General features: G+C 38.3%; 1 protein-coding gene across 1 annotated transcript in view; it reads right to left on the bottom strand.

Annotated features, from left to right (window-relative positions):
- UTRN (utrophin) overlaps positions 1-26,320 on the bottom strand; it is a 356,589-nt gene that overhangs the window by 37,993 nt on the left and 292,276 nt on the right. Inside the window, exons 61-65 of the mRNA XM_086743718.1 lie at positions 21,872-22,073; positions 13,324-13,409; positions 6,181-6,338; positions 3,641-3,807; positions 1,067-1,178 (exon numbers count right to left, since the gene is read on the bottom strand). Coding sequence (XP_086599844.1) covers positions 1,067-1,178; positions 3,641-3,807; positions 6,181-6,338; positions 13,324-13,409; positions 21,872-22,073 — 725 coding nt within the window. The remainder of the gene's footprint in view (positions 1-1,066; positions 1,179-3,640; positions 3,808-6,180; positions 6,339-13,323; positions 13,410-21,871; positions 22,074-26,320) is intronic.

Raw genomic sequence — 26,320 nt, 5'->3', positions numbered from 1 at the left:
CTGTTACAGAAGACATACTGGATGAAAAAGAGTGGGAAAACACAGCTTATAGGCCCAACTACTACAGCAAAAGACGATTGAATAACTCAATGATTTTTTGCTAATAAAAGAACTCCGAGAACCTTGCAACACTCATGGAAATCAGCTCTATTTCATCAGCTCTACTTACACTCTCATCTGAATTTTTTTTTTTGAGCATACAACCTTTCATCACTGTTTAAATTACATACTAATTATCCTATTAATCTACTTGTGACTGAGTTAAAATTCTTAAGAATGTAAACAACTATCAGATTTTTTTAAAAGTGAAAGTGGTATTTGTGTGAAGGAAGTTACCCACTCCTCCCCTTAAAGTCTCCTAGAAACTTCCTTAGAAAAATCATGTTTGAAAGTTCATTACGAAAATATTGTGTTGTAAAATTAATTTTTGTTAGCTATTGCAGGCAAACCTTTCACACTATTTTTGGTTAGAAACTGTCAATTCTGTTTTGGGTTTTTTTTTTTCCAGATACACACCAATTTTTAACTATCCCAGTAAACAGTAATTACCTAGGGGAATAAAACACGACATATTTCCAACCACTTTTTCATGAAGCAAGCAAAATGTTGGACCTGAAAGCAAAGATCATGCACCTTCAAAAACATTAAAGTGCATTACTAGACTATTATATATTCTTTACTATGGTATAGCAATAATAAAACGAGTCCCTTTTCTCTGATGTGTTCTCACCCTTATGGTGTGTGTGCGCCTGTGCAAGTGTACAAGTACTGCAATTATATTTAATCTTTCAGCTTTGTTTTTGCAAAACAAAGTGAAGTTCAGTTGTCTCAGAGGTGGTGGATACTTCTACCCATTTCTACAGAATCCAGACACTGTCCACATAAAGTCAGCAGCAATTGCAAAGTCCTTGATGACTTCCAAAGAGAAAGACAGGCCCTACATCTGAAACATATGAAAAAGAAATCCTGACAGAATACCTAGTTGACAAAAGATTATGAAAAAAAATTTAGACCTCAAATAATACAAAACCAATCTCTTAGGTACAGTCAGTAAATTGGTACTCACAGGTATACAATACTCCACCATTGGGTAATGCAATTTATGTCCCTTTGCTGTACGGCCAGAAAAGAAACAGCTCTGACATACATCGTAGTTGAAATGTTTTAAGCTCCGGTACCTATGGGGACATAAAACAAAGTGATTAGAGCTTCCTAGGTTTAGTTCTGGTATTTACTTGTTATTAAGCCTCACAAGGCAAATTATTCTCTGAAATAGCATCATGTGCTTTTCAGCAGCAGCGACACAAGGACATAGCAAGTTTGCTGGGATTATCTTAGAAAGCACCTTGAAGTGCATGGGTATGTGTGACCGGGACACGGAACAATCAACGCTCATCACAGCTGCAGACCCAGGGGCACTGGTGCCACCGCAAACCTATAGCCCTCTTAGTCCACTTCACACAACCTTCCGACACTTCACAGGTCACCTCATTGAGTATTTAAATGAAATTCCTGCCTCCTAAAGCCATATAGAGTCAATGTCAATCATCAGTTGCCCAAGTTGCTTTGAAGTAGAAAATCTTACAGACATTAGGTTCATAGAGGGAGTGTGAGAGTTTATAATTTTGAAGTTCAAACTGACTTATCTTGCTTTAGTTTGTCTTTTCTTCTCTTTAGTATTCAGATGGTATCTCAGAAAACATACTTATAAACCAGACTGGTTTACTTTTATATGTTTTTACATTTACCAGTTAGTTCAAATGTTTTTACATCATTTTGATGCTCAGAAATTCTAAACCTGTGTCAAAAAAAACCCAACTTATTGAGAATTAAGTAATTATAAAAATAACAGAAAATTAACTTTAAAAATCACATTGATTTATTTACTGTTGGGTTTTTATAAGAGTATGTATATGTATAAACAAGGTAACAAACTTATACAGTATCCTTTGTATTAAATGCAGCTACCAAGAGTATGATTTTTTTTTTTTTTTTAACTAAAGCTGACTAAAGCAACAATTCAACTCCACATTCCGCCCACTGTTTTTTATAGCATGGTTGTTCTGACTGGATGAGGTTATATCATTTGTATGAAACTAAAATGAGCTAACTGAACCAAATTGAATAGCTACTGAATAGTTAAAGTTTAAATTAAATTGCTTCCTGAGAGCAGCATTCAGTACCAATCCACATTTTTCCCCTGCTGAGTTTTATGTTTTGTTTTGCAAGACAATATGTGTCTATAAATGTAAAGGTTCACTTTTAAGGATGCCGATGCAACTGTTTATAATCTTTACGCAGAGCCTGTGTATTAAATGGCCACATCTACCTTCTGCTAAGATGCTAGATGCTTTTGTTGTTGCAGATCTCTAACTTCATTGTAGGAGTTTTTTAGAAAGAGCAATTCTTTTGTCTTCCTTTCTCTTCTTTTCTACCTCTATGCCCTTCTCCACACAAAGTATTTCAGTAGGGACAAGATTCAACAGCCCCAGCTTAAGCATCTAAAAGATATCTGAGCTGCAGCTTTGTCATCCTATGCTCCCTCAAGCATTAATTAAGAAAAATAGGAACACTGAAAGGAATTTCATCTCCTCTTAAGACAGGCAACAAAGTTTGATCAGTTTAATTACTTTTGGCAGTATCTGCATTTGCAGTAACAGAAGAGGGTTGCTATCTCAATCTTATAAGACCAAACCCAGCAAGTCTAAAGCTAGGTAAGACAAATCTGACCTCAGGACACTAGTTATCATCCTTCAAAACAACAGAAAGAAGGAGAAAAATAAAGTATGGGGAACAAAAACTACTCATCTGCCCAGATATCTGAAGAAAAGACTTAGAATCATTTACAAGAATGACTGCTTTATATCATTCCTAAATAATACACTTCATTACCACAGCTGAGGAAAAAGCCAGTTTTGCTTAGCTGTAGTTCCTACTTTTTTTTTTTTTTTTCCATCTTTTTATACACCGGAGCAATCAATTCATAAATGCATGTTAGATGTAACAGTACTCACTAAGGGTACCAACTGTCTCATGCCCCATTATGACAATTCATAGTAAAATAATACAGTTTAGGAGGATAATACGGAGAATACCCCTGGTGACATTTTTGCTTTTAAAATTCACAACTTCCTTTTAACAGACGGAAGTTAGGTTATGCTCGACACTTTAGGCAGGAACTGTGCAAGTCTCATCACAGTAACTTATCAATGTTTGTGCTGAGCGAGGAAAGATTGCTGCTGAAGGGTGTTTAATATTGCCTGGCATGAGTTTCCCAAGTCTTATGCAGGAGAGCAGGCAGCCCGCCCACATTTTTTCTTACTGACTCCTTTTGGTCTTGTGCTTAGAGAACACACGGAGTACATTTATACTTCATTTGCTACCTATGGGATCTACCAATGCCAAAATGCCCAATGACAGCCAGCCCTGCTCTTAGATACACCACCGAGTGTCTAACAGCACTTCTCCAGCACCCAGAAACTCACTGGCTCAGGCCACACTGTGGCCTCACCAGAGCAGCAGATCCCATCCTAAAGCACGAAAACGGTGGAAAAACAAACAGAAAAAGCTATACTTGTTGGAAGATGTAAAAGAGTGGATCTTTTCAGAGAAACTTGGCACCCAACTCCCCTCCTCTTACCTAAAGCCAACAATTGGGCACTCTTTACAGATGTTGCACTTGGCCTGATGTTTTGCCGTTTCTGCAGCTGCCACGCGGTGTAGAACTGGTAGCCATACCATAGACTGTGGCTCTAAGCGCATCCAATCTATAAATTGCTTTACAGTTATTTCTGGTTTATTGTGGTTCTGTGGAGAGAAAAAAAAAAAACACACCCCAAATTAAAAAAAAACAAACAAACAATGCACACAAAAGTAGATTTTCCTTAGAATTCAATTTAAAAAAACAACCCGTGTCAATCCTTTCCATGCCAAGTTAATGTAAAACCAGCTACAGGATACAAGAAACAACCTTGACTAAAATGCAAATAAAGAAAACAAGTTAGTAAGAGTATAGAGGACTAAACAGCTGTGATAGATGGGACAGATGGTAACAAAGATGGAGTACATAGTAAAGGAGTAATGGAGTCCATAGTAAAGCCATCTTTGAAGCGAAAGGATTTGAAAAAGAAGTAAGGGAGCATCAAAGGGAAGCACGTTCTGCATTTCGGACATACCAAAGATATGGTTGTCTTTTGAATTAAGATCAATGACAGCTTGCTAAAAGTCAGTTATGCTTGCGTGTGTCTACTAATTGCCATGAGACTCATGAGATTTTTTTCATTGTATTCCAAGCCCACGGTATTCTTTCAAGTTAGCACATTAAATAAACACACAAATAAATAAAGAGGTACATAAATAAATAATGAGAGAGAAAGAAATCTGCCACTTACAGGCAATCACTGCAAGAATACAGCAGACCTAAAGTATTAGTATGATTGTTTTAAGAAGCAAACATACTTCCATGTCCTTTTTAAGATGTAACCACCAGAGGAGTCTAGCTGTAAAGGTATTGTATTCATCAACTTTGTCAGCAATAAGAACAGAGGTCATCCTTCTGAGCTCAGTGGAAGTAACAGAACACAAACTAAATGAAAGTTATTCTTAAATGATAACATATGATGAGAAGCAACACTAGGCTTCTTAACCTATTCATTATCCACGTTGACTTTTGCCAGTAAGAGGGAGCAGCATAAAAAACATAAAAAAAAAAAAAAAATTATGTGCTCCCCCCCGCCCCCCAGCAAAATACTTGTTTTCACAAGACTGAGATAACTCTGTTGTGCAGCTGCACACGTTCTCTAGGCTCTCTTAACAACCAGGGACTGAAGTTGAGCTATTCATGTGAGACAAGGGATGCAACCTCATCATCTGTATAATCATAATATCACAGCAAGTATTTAAACACTACCTTGCTATTAGCCCTGGGAAATGGGGCAGATCCTTGAGGGACATAAAGATCATTCCTCTGTGACAGAAAAAGTCTGCCCCTAACAAACGAATAATTTATTTCAGTATGACTTGAACCACTCGAGGCCAGTGACAGATATGTCAAGCACCATCCCTTATTGTCTGAAGCAGCAAGGTTAAAACTTCAATGGAAGTTTTACAGGGTTAATTGGTTAAACCAATTTCTATAAGTATCTACCAAATTATTCATGACCTGGACAAACAAGTTCCAATTCTGATCATCTCAGAGTCCAGAAACTAATCTAATAATTCTGAAAAAAGTTAGCACATCTGAATTCGTCAAAGCAGTGGATTAAATGTAGAAAAGTCTATGAAAGAAAGGCAAAAGAAAAATGCTCTAAAACGTCACTATAACATTAGTGTTCAATTCAATAAAACCAGAAATATTAAAGTCAGTAGTTTTACATATGCCACAGTGAATTTTTAACCCATATATAATTTCTGACAATGCTCAAAGCAGCCACTTTCAGAGAAATAATACACTCAAGCAGTAGGGTTATCAGTAGCAAACAGTCAGAGCCTTAGGCATCCTTGACAAATTCTGAGTTAGGTGGTGTTCCATTACAACATCCTCTTTTAAATTCTCATCTTCTTTAAACAGACACTCCTTGCAGCCTCATTAACCCCCTGCATGTAGCGTGGAGCTGAACAGCAGGCTGTGAGACAGCTTTATTCCAAATTCTGATCTGCTGCATAAAGGCTCATGATATATAAATGATTATGCTTGAAGTTTCATGCAACTGCAAGCTCTTCTGTCAGCAAAATAATGCTAAATAATTTCCTGATGCACAAGGTCAAAAATTACTATCAACATCATTCTCTTGTTCCGTTGAGATCATGTCTTGTTCAAGCAGGGAGAAGCACCTTGTTCTCACAGTATCAGGTTGCTTTGAACGATGCAAAGCAGGATAATTGGCTGCCACACGATTTTTTAACAGCTTTAGAGCCGCCAATATTGTCAAAACCACAAAGATTTATATATTCTTTTTGCTAAAAAGTAATTTTGTTTGATCCTCTCTTAAACCATAAACCATCTTTTACAGCTGCATTTTCACAATAACTTCCCACATTCAGTTGCAGGAACATATTCATTTCTGTTCAAAAACTCAATGGATATTTTTGAATTCTTTTCTTCTTTCTACATCATGTAAAAGTGAATCTTAAGACTTCAGAGAGGATGTTTTTTTCAGATGGAGGTCTTTGTTATCTTACCTGCTGGAAGCAGCTGCGCACGCTGGGTTCAATGTTGCTGCCACCAAAGGCTGCCACCTCCCCAAGCTGCCGCGGGATCTGGATAGCATCGTGAAGCAGCAGGCCCAGCTGCCTCTGGTCGCACATTTCTGTGGGGCCTGCCACCTCCTTGAAGAGATCTGCAACACCGACAAGAGGCACCAGTTCATTTAATTTCCATGTACACTCCCTTTTATTCAGTAATGCTGCAGCTTGAGCTTTATAATTTTTATACTCTAGACATGATTACAGATGGCCTCTGTCCCATTTACAGTAGTTTACCCTCATCTAATCTTGATTACTTTGACTACGTTTTCTTGATTCGTAACCATAAAATTACAAAAGTAAGGCCAAATGAATGAATCTATACAGCTTCTTACAGCATCTCTTGATAAAACCGTACATTGCAACTCCTGTTTTACCCAGGAGCAGCCGTGTGACAAAAAGAAAGACAGACATAACAAAATCTGAACAGCTTCTTATCCATCATTACCACATAATATAATGTGCCTCCCTAATATTTACTAAGTTTTCTACATTATCACTAGGGAAGAAGGAAATAGCATTTCAGACATCCATAACTTATGCTAAAGTCTATGCCATCCTTTGGCTTGTTGGGGAGAGAAACACGTTTGCTTTGAACTGAGACTAGAAATTAGCACAAGTCACAGCTTGTGAAACATGTGAAACAGCTTAAAGCAAGAGCAGCAGCCAGCAAGACAACTCAAGCTTAACATTAATCACATTTGCTTCCCGAATAACCGTATCTGTTTCCACGTACTTCCCCTTTACTGATTCCCTTTTCCTAAGGTAGGTGTCAAGCCCTGCAGTGTTAAGTGGATGTGTGGCAATGACTGTAATGACAGAAAAAATTGAGGTTGAAAGGGATCAAAAAAAAATTGTTCCAGATACAGACACTTACTGAGAAAAAAAGATATTGCTTGTACCTACTTAAGAGTCATAGAAAAGCACTGAATCCACAGGCCAGTCTGCAGTATAGATAATATTTCTTAAGTGCTTTCTTAACACATTTCTTTAGTTATTTTTAATTGTTAAAACTTTCAGCTACAATTTTAACATGTTTCTGCCAATAATCCTTTATTTATGAACTTTGAAGCTGTGTACATTAATATTTAGTCACAAGATGAATCTCTCCTGAAAATATCTTAAACACTGAGTTAATCTCAGAAATATTTTTAAATTCTGTGAGTGGTATAAATTACAGAAGAAATGGAAGTGAACTCTTTATGTTCATTCCAGCTGGTTTTTACATGCTCCTTTTGCACTCAGTGGCTGACTTGGATTAAAGCTCCAAGTAATCTTTAAAAAAAAAAAAAAAAAAAAAAAAAAAAAAAAAAAAGGAAGAAAAAAAAGTCAATTTATACAATTTCCCTACTTTTCATGTTTCCCACTAGAACAACCATTAATAGATTAGAAATAAATGAAATTTGAAAATTCAGTCTGACTGCACTTCTGATTGAGAAACAGACAAGCTTTGTTCAGAAACACTCAAGAGAAACTCTTTTATTACATCCTGTAAATTGTTTTGCCCTTCATTTGGAGCAACTGTCAAGCTTTGTCAGTGTGCTTCTGAAAGTCTGGTCATACTTTTTTTTTTTGGCAAAGTGGGTTGAGGCAGAAGAAAGGCTTTTCACAAAACAGAAATCCAGATGACTGAATTCATTTTTAGAGTTCCTTGTATTTTTCTTGCCCCTTTCTTGCCTAATCAAACAAATGCTACAGCAGCTTCAGTGCTCAGTGGTGAGTAAATACCCCATGGACAAAAGCAGTGACAGAACTATTACTGCACGGATGCAGGCTCATTTTGGCAACCCCAGATCCTGGCTAGCTTCTTCAGCTGCCGTTGGGATAGTCTTCCAGTTTGTAACAGTCAGTTTAAAAAATCTGATAGGATTTAAAAAAAAAAAAAAAAAAAAAAAGGCTCTTTTATTCTTTCTATTTGCATCAGTCTACAGTGGAAACAGGCACTAAAAGAAGAACAATTCATTAATTGCTGTAGCTGGGAGGAAGATGAAGTAATTTCACAAGCCCTAAACCTTCAGTTGATTGGGGAGCTAGTAAACAGAGGAAAACCGATGTGACAGGAGAGGAAATAGGGAGGACGAAAAGCTAGAGTTGATCCAAGTAGGAAATCAGCAAGTACCTTTGAAGAGCTCAAACTCCCCAAAAACAAATAAAACTTATCACTGGCAGCTGTGCCATAACCAATGAATATCTAAGTGCAATGAAGGTCATGGATGACCTCCTCTTTCCTCAAAACCCTCAAAGCCTCCAGTGCAACATGCAGGAGGAGAAGCACCTCAACTAAAGGAATGGAGAACCAAAATGTTCTTGCTATCTTGCCAACCTCTTTAATGTAAGTCATGAGCTATTCCCTAGCAAAGGAGGCATGGCAAGAGCAGCTCAACCGGTAGACATACAGCCGGAGGGCTCATTTTAGGTCTGACAGGGTGCAGCCAAACACCATACTCACCAGTGGGAAAAGTGACTGTGTACATCTCCCACCAGCAATGTCAGAAGCCACAAACTCTTATCAATGGAGTTTGTTAATATGTACATCCATATTATATGAGTTTATACATAAAATACATTTTTATAAAGGCTAAACTAGGACTCTACCAAAGGGACTCTACCAAAAGGACAAGAAGAATGATCATGGAAGCAAAAGAAAAGATTAATCAGATCTGAGTCACACGGGAAAAACAAACAAGAAAAAAAAAACCAACCAGTTAATCTTAAATCCTATTCAGCCTTACACTTGTATTTTGAGGGTCACAACCAGCGGCACTCAAACTGCAACTCAGCTAGTCAACCTGAAAAAATGTACTTACTGGCTGGTATAAAAGACGATACTTGAACATTTTGAAAAGTTTATCAAATTCCTACCAAAATAAGGTGGCTAGTAGTAAGATGCCCACGACACACATTTTATATCTTTGCTGAAGCTGACAAGACATCAAATCACAAACCTAGCACTGTCAAACCTGAACCATCCAAGCAGCTCCAAGGAATCTAGTTACACCAAAATATAATTAAAAATATGCAAAATTGAAAATGTGCCATCATCTGCTCATGTGCATTGTTAAAAACAGGATGCACATTCTTTTTTCTTCCCTCCTTTTTTTTTTTTTTTAACTATCAGTGTTAGTTCCAAATGGTTTGAAAATTAACAACATGAACATAACATTAAAAAAAACACTTCCAAGGATGTTGTACATCACTTGAAAATTGAGTTGCTTCACCAGCTGAGATTTTTCAAGTAGCCCTTTTTTTCCACCCCAAATCCTACAGTTTTTAATGTATTAAATGATACCACACAAAATCTACAAACCTACACACTAAATAAAGCTCTGTGGGTGTTTTCTGTTTCCTTTGCCAGTCTGGGCTTTCTATGTTAAAAATGAGCCCAGGTAAGAATGAAATGCACACTAATGTACTCCTAGTTATTACACAGTGCTATGACTCTTCTCTACCTCTAAAACTGAATAAAATAGAGTGAAGATAAAATTCCTGCTGTCCTGCAGGAAATCCCTGCATTCTGAGACATCATTTGTCTCCTGATTGCATGACCAGGCATAAAACATGTCATGAATAATCACACATGCAAATTAAAATTTTTACTGTTACAAATGCTTGCTGACGTGATTGAAATTTACCTTCCAATAACATTTTTTCCACAGTATTCAGAAGTCCGGTAATAATATATGAACAATTAGTGGTAAAAAGGGAGCAGTGTTTTGGGTTTTTTTTTTGTATTCTGAGTACGTTAGAACTAAGCTACTATTATCTTCTGTCACATCCACTCTCTTTTTTTTTTTTCTTTTCTTTTCCATTTTTTAAGGCTACTTCTGTTCCCATGAACTGTGCAGTGCACGCAGGCGCAGTTCCAGGCACTGGAACGTTGTCGTCCATATCACTAAGCTGCTAAAAGTGTTTCTTTCATGCTTTTGGATCAAGGTCAACAAACTCTCCCACCCAGAATAGACAGGAAAGATGTGAGAGTAAGGTAGGGTCTGTGATCATTTCCAATCGGTAGCTCATATGTGCCCCATCCAGTTTTGGGGAGTAAGGAGAACATACCTAATACCTAAAGGAGGCCTAGAGGAAAGACAGGGAGAAACTCTTCAGCAGGGCCTGTTGTGACAGGGCCTGTTGCGACAGGGGTAATGGTTTCAAAAGAGAGGGAGGTAGATTTAGATTAGATATCAGGAAAAAAAAATTTACAATGAAGGTGGTGGGACCCTGGCACAGGTTGACCAGAGAGGTGGTGGATGCCCCATTCCTGGAAACATTCAAGGCCAGGTTGGACAGGGCTCTGAACAACCTGATGTGGTTGGAGATGTCCCTGCTCCTTGCAGGGGGGTTGGACTAGATGACCTTTAAAGGTCACTTCCAACCCTAACCATTCTACAATTCTATAATATGGATATAGCCAGACAGGGTCATTGGCCTCACCAACAAAAAGAGGCCCTGGACTATTTGCTCTACAAGCACAGAAATAACCATCTCACAGCAACTCAATTACATTTCCAGGTCCATTATTATTCACAGGAGCATCCGGGCCTGTGCTAAGTTAGGCATGTCTTTAAACATTTTCAAGAATAGGCATTCTTTAATTTAGGCTTCAATGTTTCTTCTAAAGTAATTGGGACTTTTTAAATTAAATATTCATTTTCATGTCAATCCTGAAGTCTGACAGAAATTCCTCTGGTAAAACATATTTTAAAAATGTGTCAAGTGAAAAGATCCTACCTACACTGGAAATGAATATACAGTTAACAAAATTCTTATTTTTACTGGAATTGAATGTGATTAAAGGTGGCTGTTAAGACCAAATAAAAATTTTTAAAGTATGAAAAGGCTTCGCATTAAAGAATGAAAAAAGAACAAAAGCTTGGTTTCCCCAAAGAGGTAAGAGAGAAAGATGAAGGTCAATTGTTCTGGTAAACTGTCAGTTTACTATTTCATAAACCCAATGTCTCAGCAGCCCAGAAATTAAGTTTTTCAAGTTGATCCCTGAAGGGCTGGTCTCTGGGAAGGCTGAGGTAGAAAATACTAGAGCAGAGAGTCTGGTCAAGCATTTTAAAAAAGATTGAAGGGTTCATCCAAAAGTTTTTAAAACAAGAAACTTGCCTATTTTACAGCCAGCTACTCTGAGAAGAGTATACCTCTCTAAGACTACAACATTTAAGGTATGGTCTGTGCTCTGCTAATGGCTCCAGATGCAACTGTAGGATGACTGTTATGCTCAGAGAAGCCTGGGATTGACAATGCCACAGAAATGCTTAGAAAAAAATATAGCCTAAAGGAGAATCAAATGTCAGGAGCTGGTCTGAGAAAGAGAAAAATCAGAAGGCAGGTAATTTGTATTAAGCATCCATGTTTGGGGGTACTGCTCTCCCTTTCAAGGAGCAGGGACATCTCCAACCAGATCAGGTTACTCAGAGCCCCATCCAACCTGGCCTTGAATGTTTCCAGGGATGGGGCATCCACCACTCTCTGGGCAAACTGTGCCAGTGAGTTCCAATAGCAAGACAGCTCGTACAAAAGATCAGTCTGCCATACAGCTGGTGCCAGAAGACCCCAAAGTGCTGACTGCACAACCACTGCAGGCCACCAACCAGTACCTGACTCGGTTATTTCCTTCCTCCTTCCGCGAAATTTCTTTCAGAATGAAGAAGCTTTTTTTTTGTGACAATTTTATGGCTCATAAGGACAATATACCTGACAATAAAGATATCAAAGCCTGGCCCACTGATCAGAACTGGAGTAACAACAAAAACAAAAAGATTGTGCTATCTAATTCTCTGCTTTGAGAAGCTGAGTAACTATTTCAGTTTCAGATGTATTTCAGGTTGAAGTTATGATCACTCGGCACAAAAGTCTCCTGAGACTTTGTCTGCACTAATGTTTTAGGACTTTTCACAGCAATCTTCAGGAAAAAGCCCACCCTTTTAACTTTGGTTTTGCAAATCTGCAACCACCATCAGCCGCCATTTTTATTTTACTACCAGTCACAAAGCAACAACATAAAAATGAATCCGGCCTAGTAATTTCCTCATTCTGCTTCAGTGTCTGTATTCACTAACTGAAGTATACTAATTAATTACTGACAGCACTGAAATGTGAGCTTATTCCGAGGTTTTGGGTTTTTTTAAACCATCTTTTTGTAGGGTTATCATTCTGTTATCCACAGCCTAACTCACTCCTATATTTTATGAAAGTATTTAATTTCACGCCAAATGGCAGATTACCTCCTGAATTGTCATTACTGAACAAAGGTTTGGCTGCCAAGCTCTTTTACAGCTATGGACAAATTTATAGATATGTGAAATGACACATGGAAAACTTAAAAAAAACCCAACAGTCTCAGTATGGGCTCAAGTTCAGATGCCAATATATGCTCCAATGCATAAGATACCTGTACTTTTGCTCAATGTTAATAACCAAAACTACCTACAAATGCTTCTAAGGAAAGCAGAAACGGTTGCAGAGCTCCAGTGGTACACAGCAAATAAGACAATGTTCATAATACATAACTGTCCATCAGCTAGCATGCTCTTATACAGTGCTTAATCTCTTGTTCTGTATTTGTCAGGGGGTTTTGCTACAAAGTTACTTAATTCTCTTCTGCTCCTGCAATTATTTTAGTGAACTATTTTTATACTAAGTATTTCTCAATCTTGTGAGATTTCTTAAATCAACATAATTTAAACTTTCATTTCTAGCAGGAATCACACATACTTGAAAACTATTTTCAGAGTTCAGATCAACTTTCTTATAGATCACAAAATAAAATTGCTGCATTTCAATCAAACAGAATACTTCTCTAGCTTCCACATGGCTACATTCTGGTTTGGAGAGTGCAATACTGTGCATTACGATGATGCATAATTGACATCAATACTTTCCAGTCAGGATATTAAAGCCTACTTTCTCCATTATCACTGACGATAACAAAAACAATTCTATTTTACTTACAAGCCAACTTTCTTGCTACACGTGTGACAAATATTTTACTACAAATTTTGCTACAATCTGTGTTGTTATTGTACGTGAGTTATTATATTATGTAAGCATTTTATAAAACACATTCTTCCTTACATCTGTACTTCTCTTCCAGAAGACCCTTAGAAAGAGACATCAAGCCAATTTTCAGGGACTGCACTCGAATTTTTCCTGTTCGGCCACTGAAATTATAAAGATAAGACAATTTAATGCAATTTAATTTTATTTCATTCCAACTCAAGTCTATTCAAAATACAAAGGCATTGGTGAGTTCTACTTCAAATCTCAACACAAATTAACACTATAAATCACATTAAGAATGCTTCCCTTACAAAACCTCAGCTCGCCTTCTAAGTGGTTTACATGTCAAAACAGTTCGTATTACTCCAAAAGGGCAGACATTTAGCTCTGTAAAGCTCTCAACATGATTTAATAATGTGATATACACAGAAAAAAAATACATGAGCACACAGCAGGAAAGCCTATTACCCAGTATGAAACACAAGGACTGTAAAATAAAATGAAGTTATCACAGTAATTCATTCATTTTTTTCACTTCATTTTTTCCTTTGATGTTTGAAATACTCTGATATACATATGTACCAGGACATCAACAGCCAGCCACATGTAGTAATCATATTATGTGGAGATGTTCTTTTTAAGCAATGTGACTTCAGGCTCATCTTGTCCAACACATACACACACAAAAAAAAAATCCAAACCCCAGAAACCACATACCAAACCTTAAGCAACTTGAGAACAGATAAGTGGGTACCAAATCAAGTTATTTTAACACTGCAGGACAAATACTGTTCAAAAAGTTAAACCCAAAGCAATAAACTAGGGTACATGGAAAAGGATAATTTTAAAGTTCAAAAGGGCAGTGCAGAAACACATTCTTAAAAGATCTGATGATATCTTCTTTCAAAGACCAAAAAAACCACTACACAATTTGTCTTTAGATGAGACATAGCAAACAAATAATGAGAATAGTAGTTAAATTGTATATATAATACATAAACCCCTGCATTTAAGGTTAGCTGGGTCCTTCACCAGCAAGTAAGACAGTACTAAAATTAATATCATCTCAAACATTACTTTGGACCATTCAGTCATGCAGAAGTGATACATCCTTTAATTACTTCTGGAGTGGTTATTAGATACCTCTTCCTATCCATTCAACATATGGTCTGCTGTCTGATTTACTTCACAAATGTTGTGCTGAATAGAAAATTATTAATTTACTCCTGGGCTTTCAGTAAATTAGCTAAGCGCCTTACAAATATTAATGCATTCGTCTTCACAACCATCACCTTATCTAGTGAGACTGACAGTATTATCTTCTCTATTCCACAAGCTGGAACCGAGGTACAGAGAAATTATTGTCAAATTAATCAAAAACACTCATTACTTTACTGCCTAGTTTGAAAATCAGGACCCAATTTTCCAGAATGTTATAAAAGTGCCACCTATTTTATACATTCAAGCTTAGCTTCAAATTACCTCTTTCAGTCACAGATACTACATCATTCTGGCATACCTTCACATGCAAATGGCTCATTTTGCTCCCTTGATAAAGTTCTTTCACCATTTTCTCCTACATAGGGTTGTCTGCATTTTAACTTTGTATTCAACAGAAAAACAAAGCAGAACATTCATTTGGGTTTGATTTAACTCAGGACTGACTAAAGTATTTGTTTATTAAAGGCAGAAACTCAGAAAGACTTCACAGCTAAAAGGTCAGGGCATATACGTGGAGGCTTCAAACTTCTCCACATTTCAGCAGACTGTGAAAAACTTCTTTGCACAAAAAGCATTTCCTCAATAAATTATAAAAAAGAATTAAAAATTACTATTTTTTTTTCTAAAGAGCAACATATTTTTCCTTGGCCTTTTCCTTGAAAATAGCTAAATATTAGCACTGAAATTATATATACAAGTAAAAAACCCCAAACCAAAACCAACAAGAAGTCCCCACCAAATCTACAGACTTTGCAGCATTGACACTTCCAATTCAATGGTTTAAGTTTTCCCAGCTTAAAGTCACAAAACCACCGAGGATGCAAGGGACCTCTGGAGATCATGTAGACCAGTGCCCCTGCTCAGTCAGGTACAGAAGGTTGCCTGGGATCGTATCCAGTCAAGTTTTAAATATATTCAAGGATGGAGATAGCATAGCTTCTCTGGGCAAGCTGTGCCCAAAAGAAAAAAAAAAAATCTTATATATTTAAGCAGAATTTCCTGTGTTTCATTTTGCAGTTTGTGCTCACTGCCTCTTGTCTTGTCACTGGGCACCACTGAGAAAAGCCTGGCTCCATCTTCTCCGCTGCTCCCATCAGATATTTATGCACATTGATAAGGTACTCCCTGAGACTTCTCTTATCCAGGTTGAAGAGTCTCAGCCTCTCCTGATATACATCAGATACTCCAAGTCCTTAATTGTCTTCATGGTACTTCACCGAATTTGTCCACAACTCTTGTCCTGGGGAGCCCAGAACTGGACCCAGCACTCCAGATGTGTCTCATCAGTGCTGAGCAGAGGGGCAGGATCATCTCCCTCAACCTGCTGAGAATGCTCTTTGTAATGCAGCCCAGGAGACTGTTGGCCTACTTCACCACAAGCACATGTTGCTGGCTCATGTTCAACTTGGTGTCCACCAGGATCCCCACAGCCTTTTCTGCAAAGCTGCCTGTACTGGTTTATGGTGTTACTCCTCCTCAGTGGGAGGCATTTTCCTCCTTAGGCGGAGGATGTGGCATTTTCCCTTCATTGAACTTCATGAGGTTCCTGTTGTCCCCTTTCTCCAGCCTGTCACGGTCCCTCCGAATGGCAGCACAACAATCTAATTGTGCTGTAGGAACAAACATCTAAAAATTAAAGTCTTGCAGCAAGAAGGTTCAAGGAACTTTTAAATGCTTGAATTCATGCAGAATTTATGGGTGAAGTATTTGGAATTAAGTGCCAATACACTATTCTGATCACTTTATAGCAATACAAGTACACTTGTCATTTCAAAATCAATTGATAACACCTCTTTAAGCAGCTCAAATATTTTTTTGCTCTGATCTTGATGAAGGGAAATCTGAACCATTATGCCTCTATTAACTGATTTAGAGTAAAGTCACCCATTGTCATTCACACAGCAGTGAAAGGCAGTCTAAAAATGGCACACCTCTGATCTATCGTCAAGTGAAAAATGGCAGAACCACAATAGCTGCTTGTTAGAAGCACTGTTCTTGTTTACTAAAGTCCATTTGTCCCTCTGGATCTATCCGAGCCCTCTTTCCTTATGGCAATACAAAGTCTAAGGATCCACTGCCTTCATAGTGTGATGCTGACATTCTTCTCCTCCCACAAGCAAACTGGAATTTTATTGCTTTAGTGGGGAAGGGGAGAGTAAAGGGAGGTGAGGGGCATAAGGAAACAAATAAATCCTTGGTTTTGTAGCTGATTCTGTCACCAAGCTCTGGCCAATATGCCTCGGGTATGATCCCCTCGTTGTACTTTAATCCAGTGCCAGTCAGGAGGTGGCACAAAACCTAGAAGTAATGCAACTTCTAAACCTGTCAAAATAGGCACTAAAAAAAAAAAAGGTACACATCATTTCCAGGCATGGTAGGAGAGTGCTTAGAGGGAAAGCAGCTAAGTAGATCATTTGGTCAAGGGCATGGGAGGGTATCATGCTGCACAGGTAGAGAGGGTGGATTGCGACTGGAGCATGTACAACTTTGTTGCATAGTTTGGACTCTGCAAGCAAAGAGCAACCATTCAGCTGCTTCAGAGATCCAACGCAGCTGCAGAGAACATCAAAGAGCTACTTTATATGAAAACTGATGACTGTCACTACTGTACAATAACATAAGCAAATGAGAGGAAAAAGGGTGAGCTAGAAATGGCTGTAGTATCGGAAGAAAAAGGGAGAATGCTTTTATCCTCCACCTTACTGTAGGAGACACTGGAATGGATACTACAGGAGATATTCTCCTGAATGCAGGAGAGGGAGGGAAGAACAGGTAACAAACAGATAACAGGGGCAATAGATATGAGCCACATCTCGTGAGTTCCCTTCCTAATCCCCTAACAGCTGAACTCCAAACAAATGAAACAACCATGTTTCCAACCTCATTACACCAGATGCAAGCTGTGTGGAGCACCTGGGAATCACAGAACATAGCTTAGCACTACTCAGCCACAGGAACATCTCAGCTGCAAAACAGCATGCTAAATTGTAAACTTAACATTTTCTCTTCCTGCTCAAACACCAGGGAAACTCAAGGACAGACATTAAAGCAGGATTAAAATTATCTGAAGGTATGTCTTTCCAGGAAAATGAGTTTAGCAAACTTTCAGAAAATGTTATACAATCATGCAACTGTCATACACAAACTTTATTCCTTTTTTTTTTAAGTAACATCCTAATACAGAGTTAGGAGCCAAAATTCCTTTGACAGGCAAACAAAGTCTACACCATAGTCAAAACAGAGGCCTGTGACACCTATAAATTATAAATGTACTAATCTCAATATAATTAACATTAGATTGCTGAATATAACAGTATAAAACTATTGTTACCAACAATGGTATGCAAGTATTTTGTAGCACCATGATGACATAATATATAAGCATTTTACCTAAGTAAGCAAACAATGTGAACACCAACGGGGCAAACAGTGATGGGCATTGCTGCACACAGGAGTTAGCCAGATAATCTTGTCCTCTGTCTGGCAACTTTTTGTTAAGTACAAGAGACTGCAAAGAGGAATACACAATAAGGATGACTAGCAAATCAAAAGAAAACAAGACAAGCAATATCAAGTCCAGAAAAAACCTGTCCGCTGAGGTTGAGGGGCAACAGCATGAAAACATCAGGGACTAGGCAAGGAAAACTGGAGAAGTAAGAAGATGATCCCCCTTCAATTCTGATTTCTGCCAAAGAGCTCTCAAGCCTGGTCAATGATGACACTCATAATCCAGCAACAGGAGGCAGCCTGGTAGACCTCTAAAGGTATCCACAGATGCCTCCCCTTGATCAACCACAGAGGAGTCAAAGGAGCTCATTTTCCTGCCCTACAGAGGCCCATGTTCTTCCTAGAGCACTGCTTACTACTATCATAGCCTGCCAAGCTGCTCCCACAGAGCCTTCTATGAATCCAGACAGCTATTATCAACATGAATACAACTGGAGTGCATGAAGAAAATTTCCATCAGCTAACATCAAAACCAAGGCATAAAGTTAAGGCTGACTGAGCAGGTCTCTCACCCTTTTCATTCCTCAGAAGTTCAGATTTTGCTGAACTTAACGTGCTGGCAAGGTCTGGGATATCAACTCAACCTGGTGTTAGAATTTGCTGAGTGTATATGTGCAACAATAACGAACAGTTGTAATTCTTCAGGGGGAGCCTGGGCCATAGAAAATAATCCTGAATGATAGCTTTGATCATATGGAAATGGTTAGCATGCGTGCCATACCAGAGATACCCTTCCTAGACTAATGCACCAAAGAAATTAAAGTTAAAAGAATGCATTATCAAAAGTATCCTAACATCACAAAAATCAAGGAAATTTAAAAGTTGAAATACAAGAAGCCAGATAAACATGGCAAGACTTTAAAAACAGGGCATGTAAAAGTTTCTTTATGGACATTGGGTAATTTTGATTGAAATAATGAGTCATCAGCCACAAACAGTACACGTCTTCTATATTATGTATGACAGACTTTAAAATACCTAAACCAACTCATTTCAAGGTGTGTTGAGTTATTCTGTGAGTACAGAAAGCTAATCAGACTTCATATAAATGACCTTTGGAGATTCTAGCACTTTGACAGTATATAGTCAATAACCACTAACTACTGCTTTTGGACGGCTTAAACACAGGCCTGGCCAAACCATTTCATGGAGCAAACAACTTCCTTCACAGGTCTCATTGTAAAATGCAACATGTTTATTTATAACTCATTTTTTAAAAAAAATCTCTGGACTAACAAAACCAAGGAACTTTAACTGTGGAAAATGTTTACAGGGCAGATGTTGCTGCCTGGAATAAACTTTGAGTCCTTGAAGAAGTAAAAGTCACCAAGTAAATTTAATGTTTCTCTCCTCTACTCAGCCTGAAGAATGAATCACTCCTGATGTGTCAGAAAATACCAGAACACTGCCTACTATTTCTAAAAATAAATTGGTTCTTTTTAAGGACCAAAGACATCTGTAGGTAAGTCTGAAGTACTACCTAGTTTGCCATCAATCTGTGAATCAGTAATTAAATCTTAGGTTAATAGCATTCAACTAACAGATGCTTTTTTGTAGGCAGTTTAACAATTTGAAACATTGTTTACTTGTAACACCAGTGCAATAAACAATGGAAATGTCAAGACACAAATTAGTTCTTTCCTAAAGGCCAATTTAGAAAAAAAAAAAACCAAGAAAACCCCAAGAAGGTAGCTCAAAATTGGTGCCTGTTCTTTCAGCTTTTTATTTTCCTGGAGTGGATTTGAAAGGGGAGCAAGAAAACATACTGTAAAAATGTAATTTTACCTCAGAAAACCTTCATCCCCCATTTTTCGAAGTTTGACTGAAGACTGAAGTCTTTCATCAGCTTGAAGAATTATCTACACTAAAGCTTTCACCGTAACAACCAAGGGGAAACAGAAGCAACAGGAAACATTACTGAAAGAAAGGTTTGTTGCTTCCTACGTGTATTTTAAATATGAACAGATTAAAAACTAACTTCTAACTGAAGTTAGGAAGAAAAAGGTAAGCTGAAGAAAATATAGTGGATTTGTGAGGAAACTGAAAAAAACTCCAACCAGTAACTACAAAAAAATCTCTGATGTTATTAAGTCTTTTATTCTAAATAACCAATAACATTTAAGTCAAGGAACCCACTTGATCTACTGCTTTATTTACAAGTGATGTGTTTATTCACCCACAATACAGAGCTCTGAGAAATAAAAATAATTGCAAGAAGTCCCAGTTATTATTCGATGAGCTCTCCAATTTTCCAGGAGTAAAGATGAGAAGTCCAACTAACAGAGATGTCACAATATTAAACAGCAATATTCGAATGCCAAAGCATAAGAGGCAGTCAGCACAGACATGATAAATGGTCGTATGTACTCTGTTCCCTCCTTCCCTCTGCCTTACAACAATATTTAAAATAAAATATCCAGAAAGTCTAGGACTATTGGCATGTAATCCTCTGGGGAAAAAAGGCAAAAAGCTATGAACTGTTAAAATTTGGCATCAGTTAAGTGAACACAGTGAAGATAATGCATACATCGAGAAGTAACAGCAAAGCCAGGTATAAGAATTTGTATAATTACTCAAGAAATACTTTCGCTCTTTCAGTCTTCAAATGGTGAGAAAGGAAAGAAATTTGTTAACCAATCTCATGCAGCTTTGAAATTCTGATTTGTAATTCTGTGTATAACTCTGAACTAAAGCATATATTCAATTAGACATACTGAAGTGACCACCCCCTGTATTGCACTTTATTCAGCTCCAGAAGAGTCCTGAAATGCCTTTGCTCAAGCAATGTAAGGAGATATATTATGAGGAATGGAGGAGCTGATGGAAACCAAGTCTCTTCCCAGTTTTTACTTGAGGAGGGAGATGAAAATAGCAAACATCACTAAGAAAAATGCACAACCAACTCACAACTCAAAAGCACAACTAAATAAAAACATACTGATTGTATGTCATGCAGGCTGATGTAGCACGGGCCAGGGCAGAGAGATCAGAGTTTGACATTTAGCAGAAGAAAGAAGTGACTGGGGGCTCAGAAAGAACTGGTCAAAACTACAGTGGGCTGCCGGAGTGGACTTTTTAATGTCCTCTGAGACTCAGTGCTCTCTCTGGAAACAGTGGGTGTGCATTTAAATAAACCCACAAGTTCTTGCTGTAAGCATCCTGAAACATTCTTGAGGCAAACTCAAAATCCACTGGGGAAATACAACTTTGCCGCCAGGACCAGGGCCGGGAGATCACATAGCACCAGCACTCAGAAGTGATACGAGGCAGGAGCTACGTGCGTTGGAAGTGCATTCTCCCAGGACACCGCTGAGCCTCCAGAATCAGAGAGGCTTTAGTCCCAAGATCAAAACAACCACCACTCGACAGAGGATTCAGGACAGAGAGCTCAGCCAGGATTATGGCATGCAAGTAACTAAGTGTAAAGTAAACAACAAAAGTGTCCCCATCTGTGGCAGAAATAGGATCTGGTACAAATAGCAAACAATTTGGGCAGTTTGGAACATAAAACAGCATATTCCGTTCTCTCCTCACATATACACTTCCTGAAACTCTTTCAATGTTTTTTTTTGTAAGCAGTGTAATGTTAATTCAATGTCTCTGAGCAGAACAGCACAACAAACACGTCATTTCAAGCAACTGCACTTTCATTACTGAGTAAAAAATATCAACAGATACGACTTTTTAACAAAGAACTTATTAAGGACTTATCATTTTTCTATTATAGTGAATGTTTCCTCAAGAAAGTAATTCAGAAAAAATATACAATAGTCCTGTAAGTCTAGCATTTTTGTTACATCACGTGCAAATCTCACCAATTCTGTCTCCGTGGTTTATACTTTGTTAACAGTACTAGGGTACACACTGTGAATACATTTTTTTTTTTTTTACTTACCTGTCATACACATTGAGTAGCCAGTTAAGACACATGTCTACACAGAGAGGAACATTCACCATATCTTTGTGTTTCTCTTCAAGTCCACTGTAGATGGTAGTGAGACAGCTGATCACATCCTGAACACCAATCAGTTGGTCATTTTGACTCAACTTGTGCTGCCTGAAAACTTCACTTGTTGTGTTTAGGTCCAACAGGTCCACTAACAACAGGTGATAAAAAAAAAAAAATAAAAAGGAAAAAGATATGAATGTAGATGCTCAAGCACAGTATTCACAACAGTTGTTCATGTGCGTATTGTAGCAAACACTGCGGATAATTAGCCAAGAAGTAGCTTTCATTTAGTAATATTACAGGGAAAAACTGTTCTCTGTTAGAAGTCCACAGCATTTAGTACATTTTAAAAAATGAATCAACAAGAACACCATAATGTCACTGCACTGCTTAGAAGAGCGTTAAAAAAGCCGCTGAAGTAGTCTGTGTAATTAGAGAATCCTATGCACACAGGGAGTCCACTCGGCTTAGAGGGTTCTCCGCATTTACCGTAAAGCAGAATCCCATTAAATGACTATCACTTTTGATTAAATGTAAAGCAAAGCAAATTCTTAGATAACAATGTTCTCTGAAATGCAGTAGGAATGTACTGAGGCCTGATTACCTGAACAGCAGTTGCTAAGTTAAGGCTTAAAAGAAAGCAGCGAGGGACATGGGGAAATTATTAGTTGTTTTCCAGAACACACAATGCTACACTTTCATGAAAAATATTTTTATCTCCTTTGTTACAGTATGCTTCCGATAAGCAGCTGGTGATGCTATGGATACCCTAGAGGTGACAAGGGTTTTGCCCCCAAAACCACACAAACATGATCGCGATTATGAAAATCTGGGTTTTGCATGGTGAAAATAAAAAGCTGTCAATGAGCTCTTCTAATTCCTCTTGTAACACGAAGTGGAAAAGAGGAAACTTATTTTGGTGTAGAAGAAGGAAGAATAATACAAGTCAAAGTGTTGTATAATCCTCAGTGACATTTTTTGACAGAAGCGAGGACTTCAGTAAAAAAAAAAAGTTGCAATATATCAGTATGCTTGCTACACTGCATGTAGCATGAAGTTGAAGTATCTCCTGCACTCAAACGGAGCTGTTTCTGGAAAGCCAGTAACACATTTACACCATAAATGTCATCTCTCAAAGGAAATGAAACATGACAATCTCAGATGTGTTGTAAATTACTCTGCACCAATAATGTCAAATAAGAACCCCAGAAGAGCAGTCTCTGCAAATCAGGTAAGCCTAGCTTGGGCTGGAAAATAAGTACAGCAGAAAAAAGAAGGAGCAAGACAACACTAACCACTGCGAGCAATTCCATCAAGAACTCAGTGAGGATCTACCAAAAGAAAAGGTTTATGGGCCAAAAGGTTACATTCCCAATTCCGTTTCCTCAGTCCACCCTTCCTAACATCACTGTAAATGAGGAACAGCACCTCACAGCCCGTATTTTTCTCTCCCTCTACATCTGTATATTCGGTTCTAACTTACAGCATCAGACTTGCAGGGTGTTTACATTTTTTTGCTTTTTATTGCTTTTTATTTTTTTTTCCTAAAATTCCATCTCTTGGGCTTGCAAACAAATGCCAGACACGCATTTACCAAGCAGGCAGACTGATAATTGCGGCAAAACACCTTGCCGCTAGTTGGACCTGAAGTAGCCAAAGTATTTTCCAGTACACTATAGCATAAACAGGTAAGGAGCACTGAAAACCCACCCTTTTTTAAAGCCAGTGAAAACCTGGAATACTTTGGAATGTCAGAAAGTTGTAGCTGGCTTGGCTTAGCATAACCACAGACAGAGGCAATTCAACAGACACTGGAGCAAGCCTGCTAACTTCGCGTCTTGATCTGCTGGCATTAAGACCTCACATTCACCCTTCTGCCAAGGGATTCTAGAGGGAACTGGGAGAAGTACTTTCAGTATTTTCATACTAAAATTAACCTCTGCTGCTGTACTAATGCAAATTAAGCAAAGCTTACACTTTTGCATAGCACCATTCATGGAGAACAACCAGAGGAAACTACTTCCATCCCTGCTTGCTTCAGCGCTCATCTGCCTGAACAAACTTTTGGTCCAGGCAGTTATCCTGCCATGGTAAGGTGCACCCACTAGCAGGACTCCTAGATTGGGCTGACATAAAGAGGGATTATTTTCTCAATACATTTCCATTTCTGAAAGGTTTTAAATAAACTGTGTTTGTGCAGACGGGGAAAAGCTAACCTGAGACTCAGAAGCCATTGCTGGCATGAAGCCTACTGTACACAGCTTTTAGTGCATTTTTGCAGCACCATTCTGCATCTGCTCAAACGTGCTGAACAACCAATCCTGCTGTTATCCAACAAACAGACACAAGGGTCATTTCTTTCCTTTCTGCAGCAAGGACACTTTCCCAAAGGAAAACTATAAATAGAAACCACGTCATTCAGCACGGTTCAAGCAGATGTGACTGACTGACTCAGGAGCAAGCAACGACATGCAGCTGCTAATGGCAAATTTGAGGTTGCTGTAATCCCACAGCAAACAGGCAGGCATTGCTATGGAGTTTTTGTATTAGAAAGACCTTGTGAATGATAGCATGGCTGAGAGAAGTCTACATGGCTTTTGTTTTTAGACCAGTGTGCCTTAATGATCATTCCTTAGCCTTATGCAGTTGATATTTCTATTAGCACTCTTAAATTTTAAATCACCTAGAGGAGCTCAGTGATAGAATTCTGACTATAAATGGTGGGTTTGTGTCCTTTTTCCCTGCCATTACTGGGGGGAACTTTATACTTAGTATAAAGTATACTTCAGTATCTGGGGCAATATCATTTCTTGAAAATAAGCTAAAGTATGCTGCACAAGAATAAAATATTACAGTCAGGGCCTGGTGATGCATAGCTGCAGCAAGGATACTCTCTCTGGCCCCATTCTTCTCCTGCAGTGGGAAAGTGCTCTCAGCATGTCTGCTCCACATAATCTGAGACAGAGAAGCTAAGAATTTGTTCTCTCCAACCTGCAACCTTCCTCAGCTTCCTGTCAAATAAATACATGTAGGTACATACATACATACTTATATTAGTCTCTGTAGGAACCTACCTTCCAGAAAAACAGCACAAGATGAAACATCACTCTACTTTCCTGCTTCTAAAGAAGGGTGAGGGCAGTGGGAGGGAGTAACTTCCCCAGAACCATGCGTTTTTGACACTTACCGAGACCAAAGACTCAGAAAACAGATGTGGCATCAGCAAAGTTTTCTGAAGTACCATTCCCAAATTACACACTCCTGAACCTGCTTGTATAGTACTAATACTGTGTCACCAGTCCTCCAGTCAATGTCAAAATTTATCAGGTGCAAGTGGGACCGTGCATCCTGCTCCAGCTGTGCCCTTGGAGTTCTCATCAAAAAGATGCGTCTGTGACAGCAATTTGTCACATTTTACAGTTTACAATGACCTCATTTTCTAGTGATTTGTTTTGACATTTTCTTTCCTTAGCACGCAAGCCTTTCTGAAGCATCCTGCATCCAAATACCTTTAAAAAACCATCCACAGTTATAATTACAGGAAATACAACAGTAGACTAAAGTAACCCACACCAGAGAATGAATGGCAGGGGCACAGAAGATGACTTTTTCCCGACCTTTAAACAAAATCACCAACAAATAAAGGTGAATAAAAGAATTCTAGGTAGGGCTTAACCACCCTCCTCTTCCTCAGAAAGGAGCTGCTAACACATGCTGTGTTTTGGCTACCTCAGAAGCCATTCATGGGACAGAATCAGGCTGAGCATAATCACAGTCAAAGGGAATTTGACCTGTTCCCTGCCAAGGGAGAATCAGCCAAGCAAACAATGACAAAAGGAACAGCACTGATTATATTTCTGAAGGTGGTCTTAAAATTGTGCCAGATCATAATGAGTTCCTGTTCAGAGACAGAAAATTCTTGTCGCATTTAGCTTTGCAGATAATCTGCAATGTCTTTTTAAAAAACCCAGAGTGTTGTGTTCTCACAAATTAAACAGATCCTTGGTTAAAATGTGTGTGTACTAAAGACAAATATTTTTTGGCTGTTGTCTCCTCCCATGAAGCAGAGAAAAGGAGCAAGTAAACACACAAATAACAAGACAGATTGGATCTGCAGAGATGACAGTTTCACTCTTGGCTCTTTGAAACTGGAATATTCTCTTTACTTCTTACTACTTCCCTCTGTCCTCCTTCCATCTCCCTCCCCTGAAACTGGAGACAATATTCACTTTGATAGGAGGGCACTTATGAAATCTGTGAATGAGGAGAGCCAACCATCGCAGTTATTACAGAAATTGATAGATTTTGCAGTAAAAGTAAGGGAGTTTGTTCCTCCTCAAAGCTTATTAGAAGTAATGAAAGTGAAGTTTGTTCTACACAGGTTGCTGGACAATC

This window comes from Chlamydotis macqueenii, chromosome 3, assembly GCF_036417535.1.
Source record: "Chlamydotis macqueenii isolate bChlMac1 chromosome 3, bChlMac1.mat, whole genome shotgun sequence".
NCBI classification, from domain to species: Eukaryota; Metazoa; Chordata; class Aves; order Otidiformes; family Otididae; genus Chlamydotis; species Chlamydotis macqueenii.
Note: the sequence above shows the minus strand (reverse complement) of the source record. Positions and strands in the feature narration are given on the sequence as shown.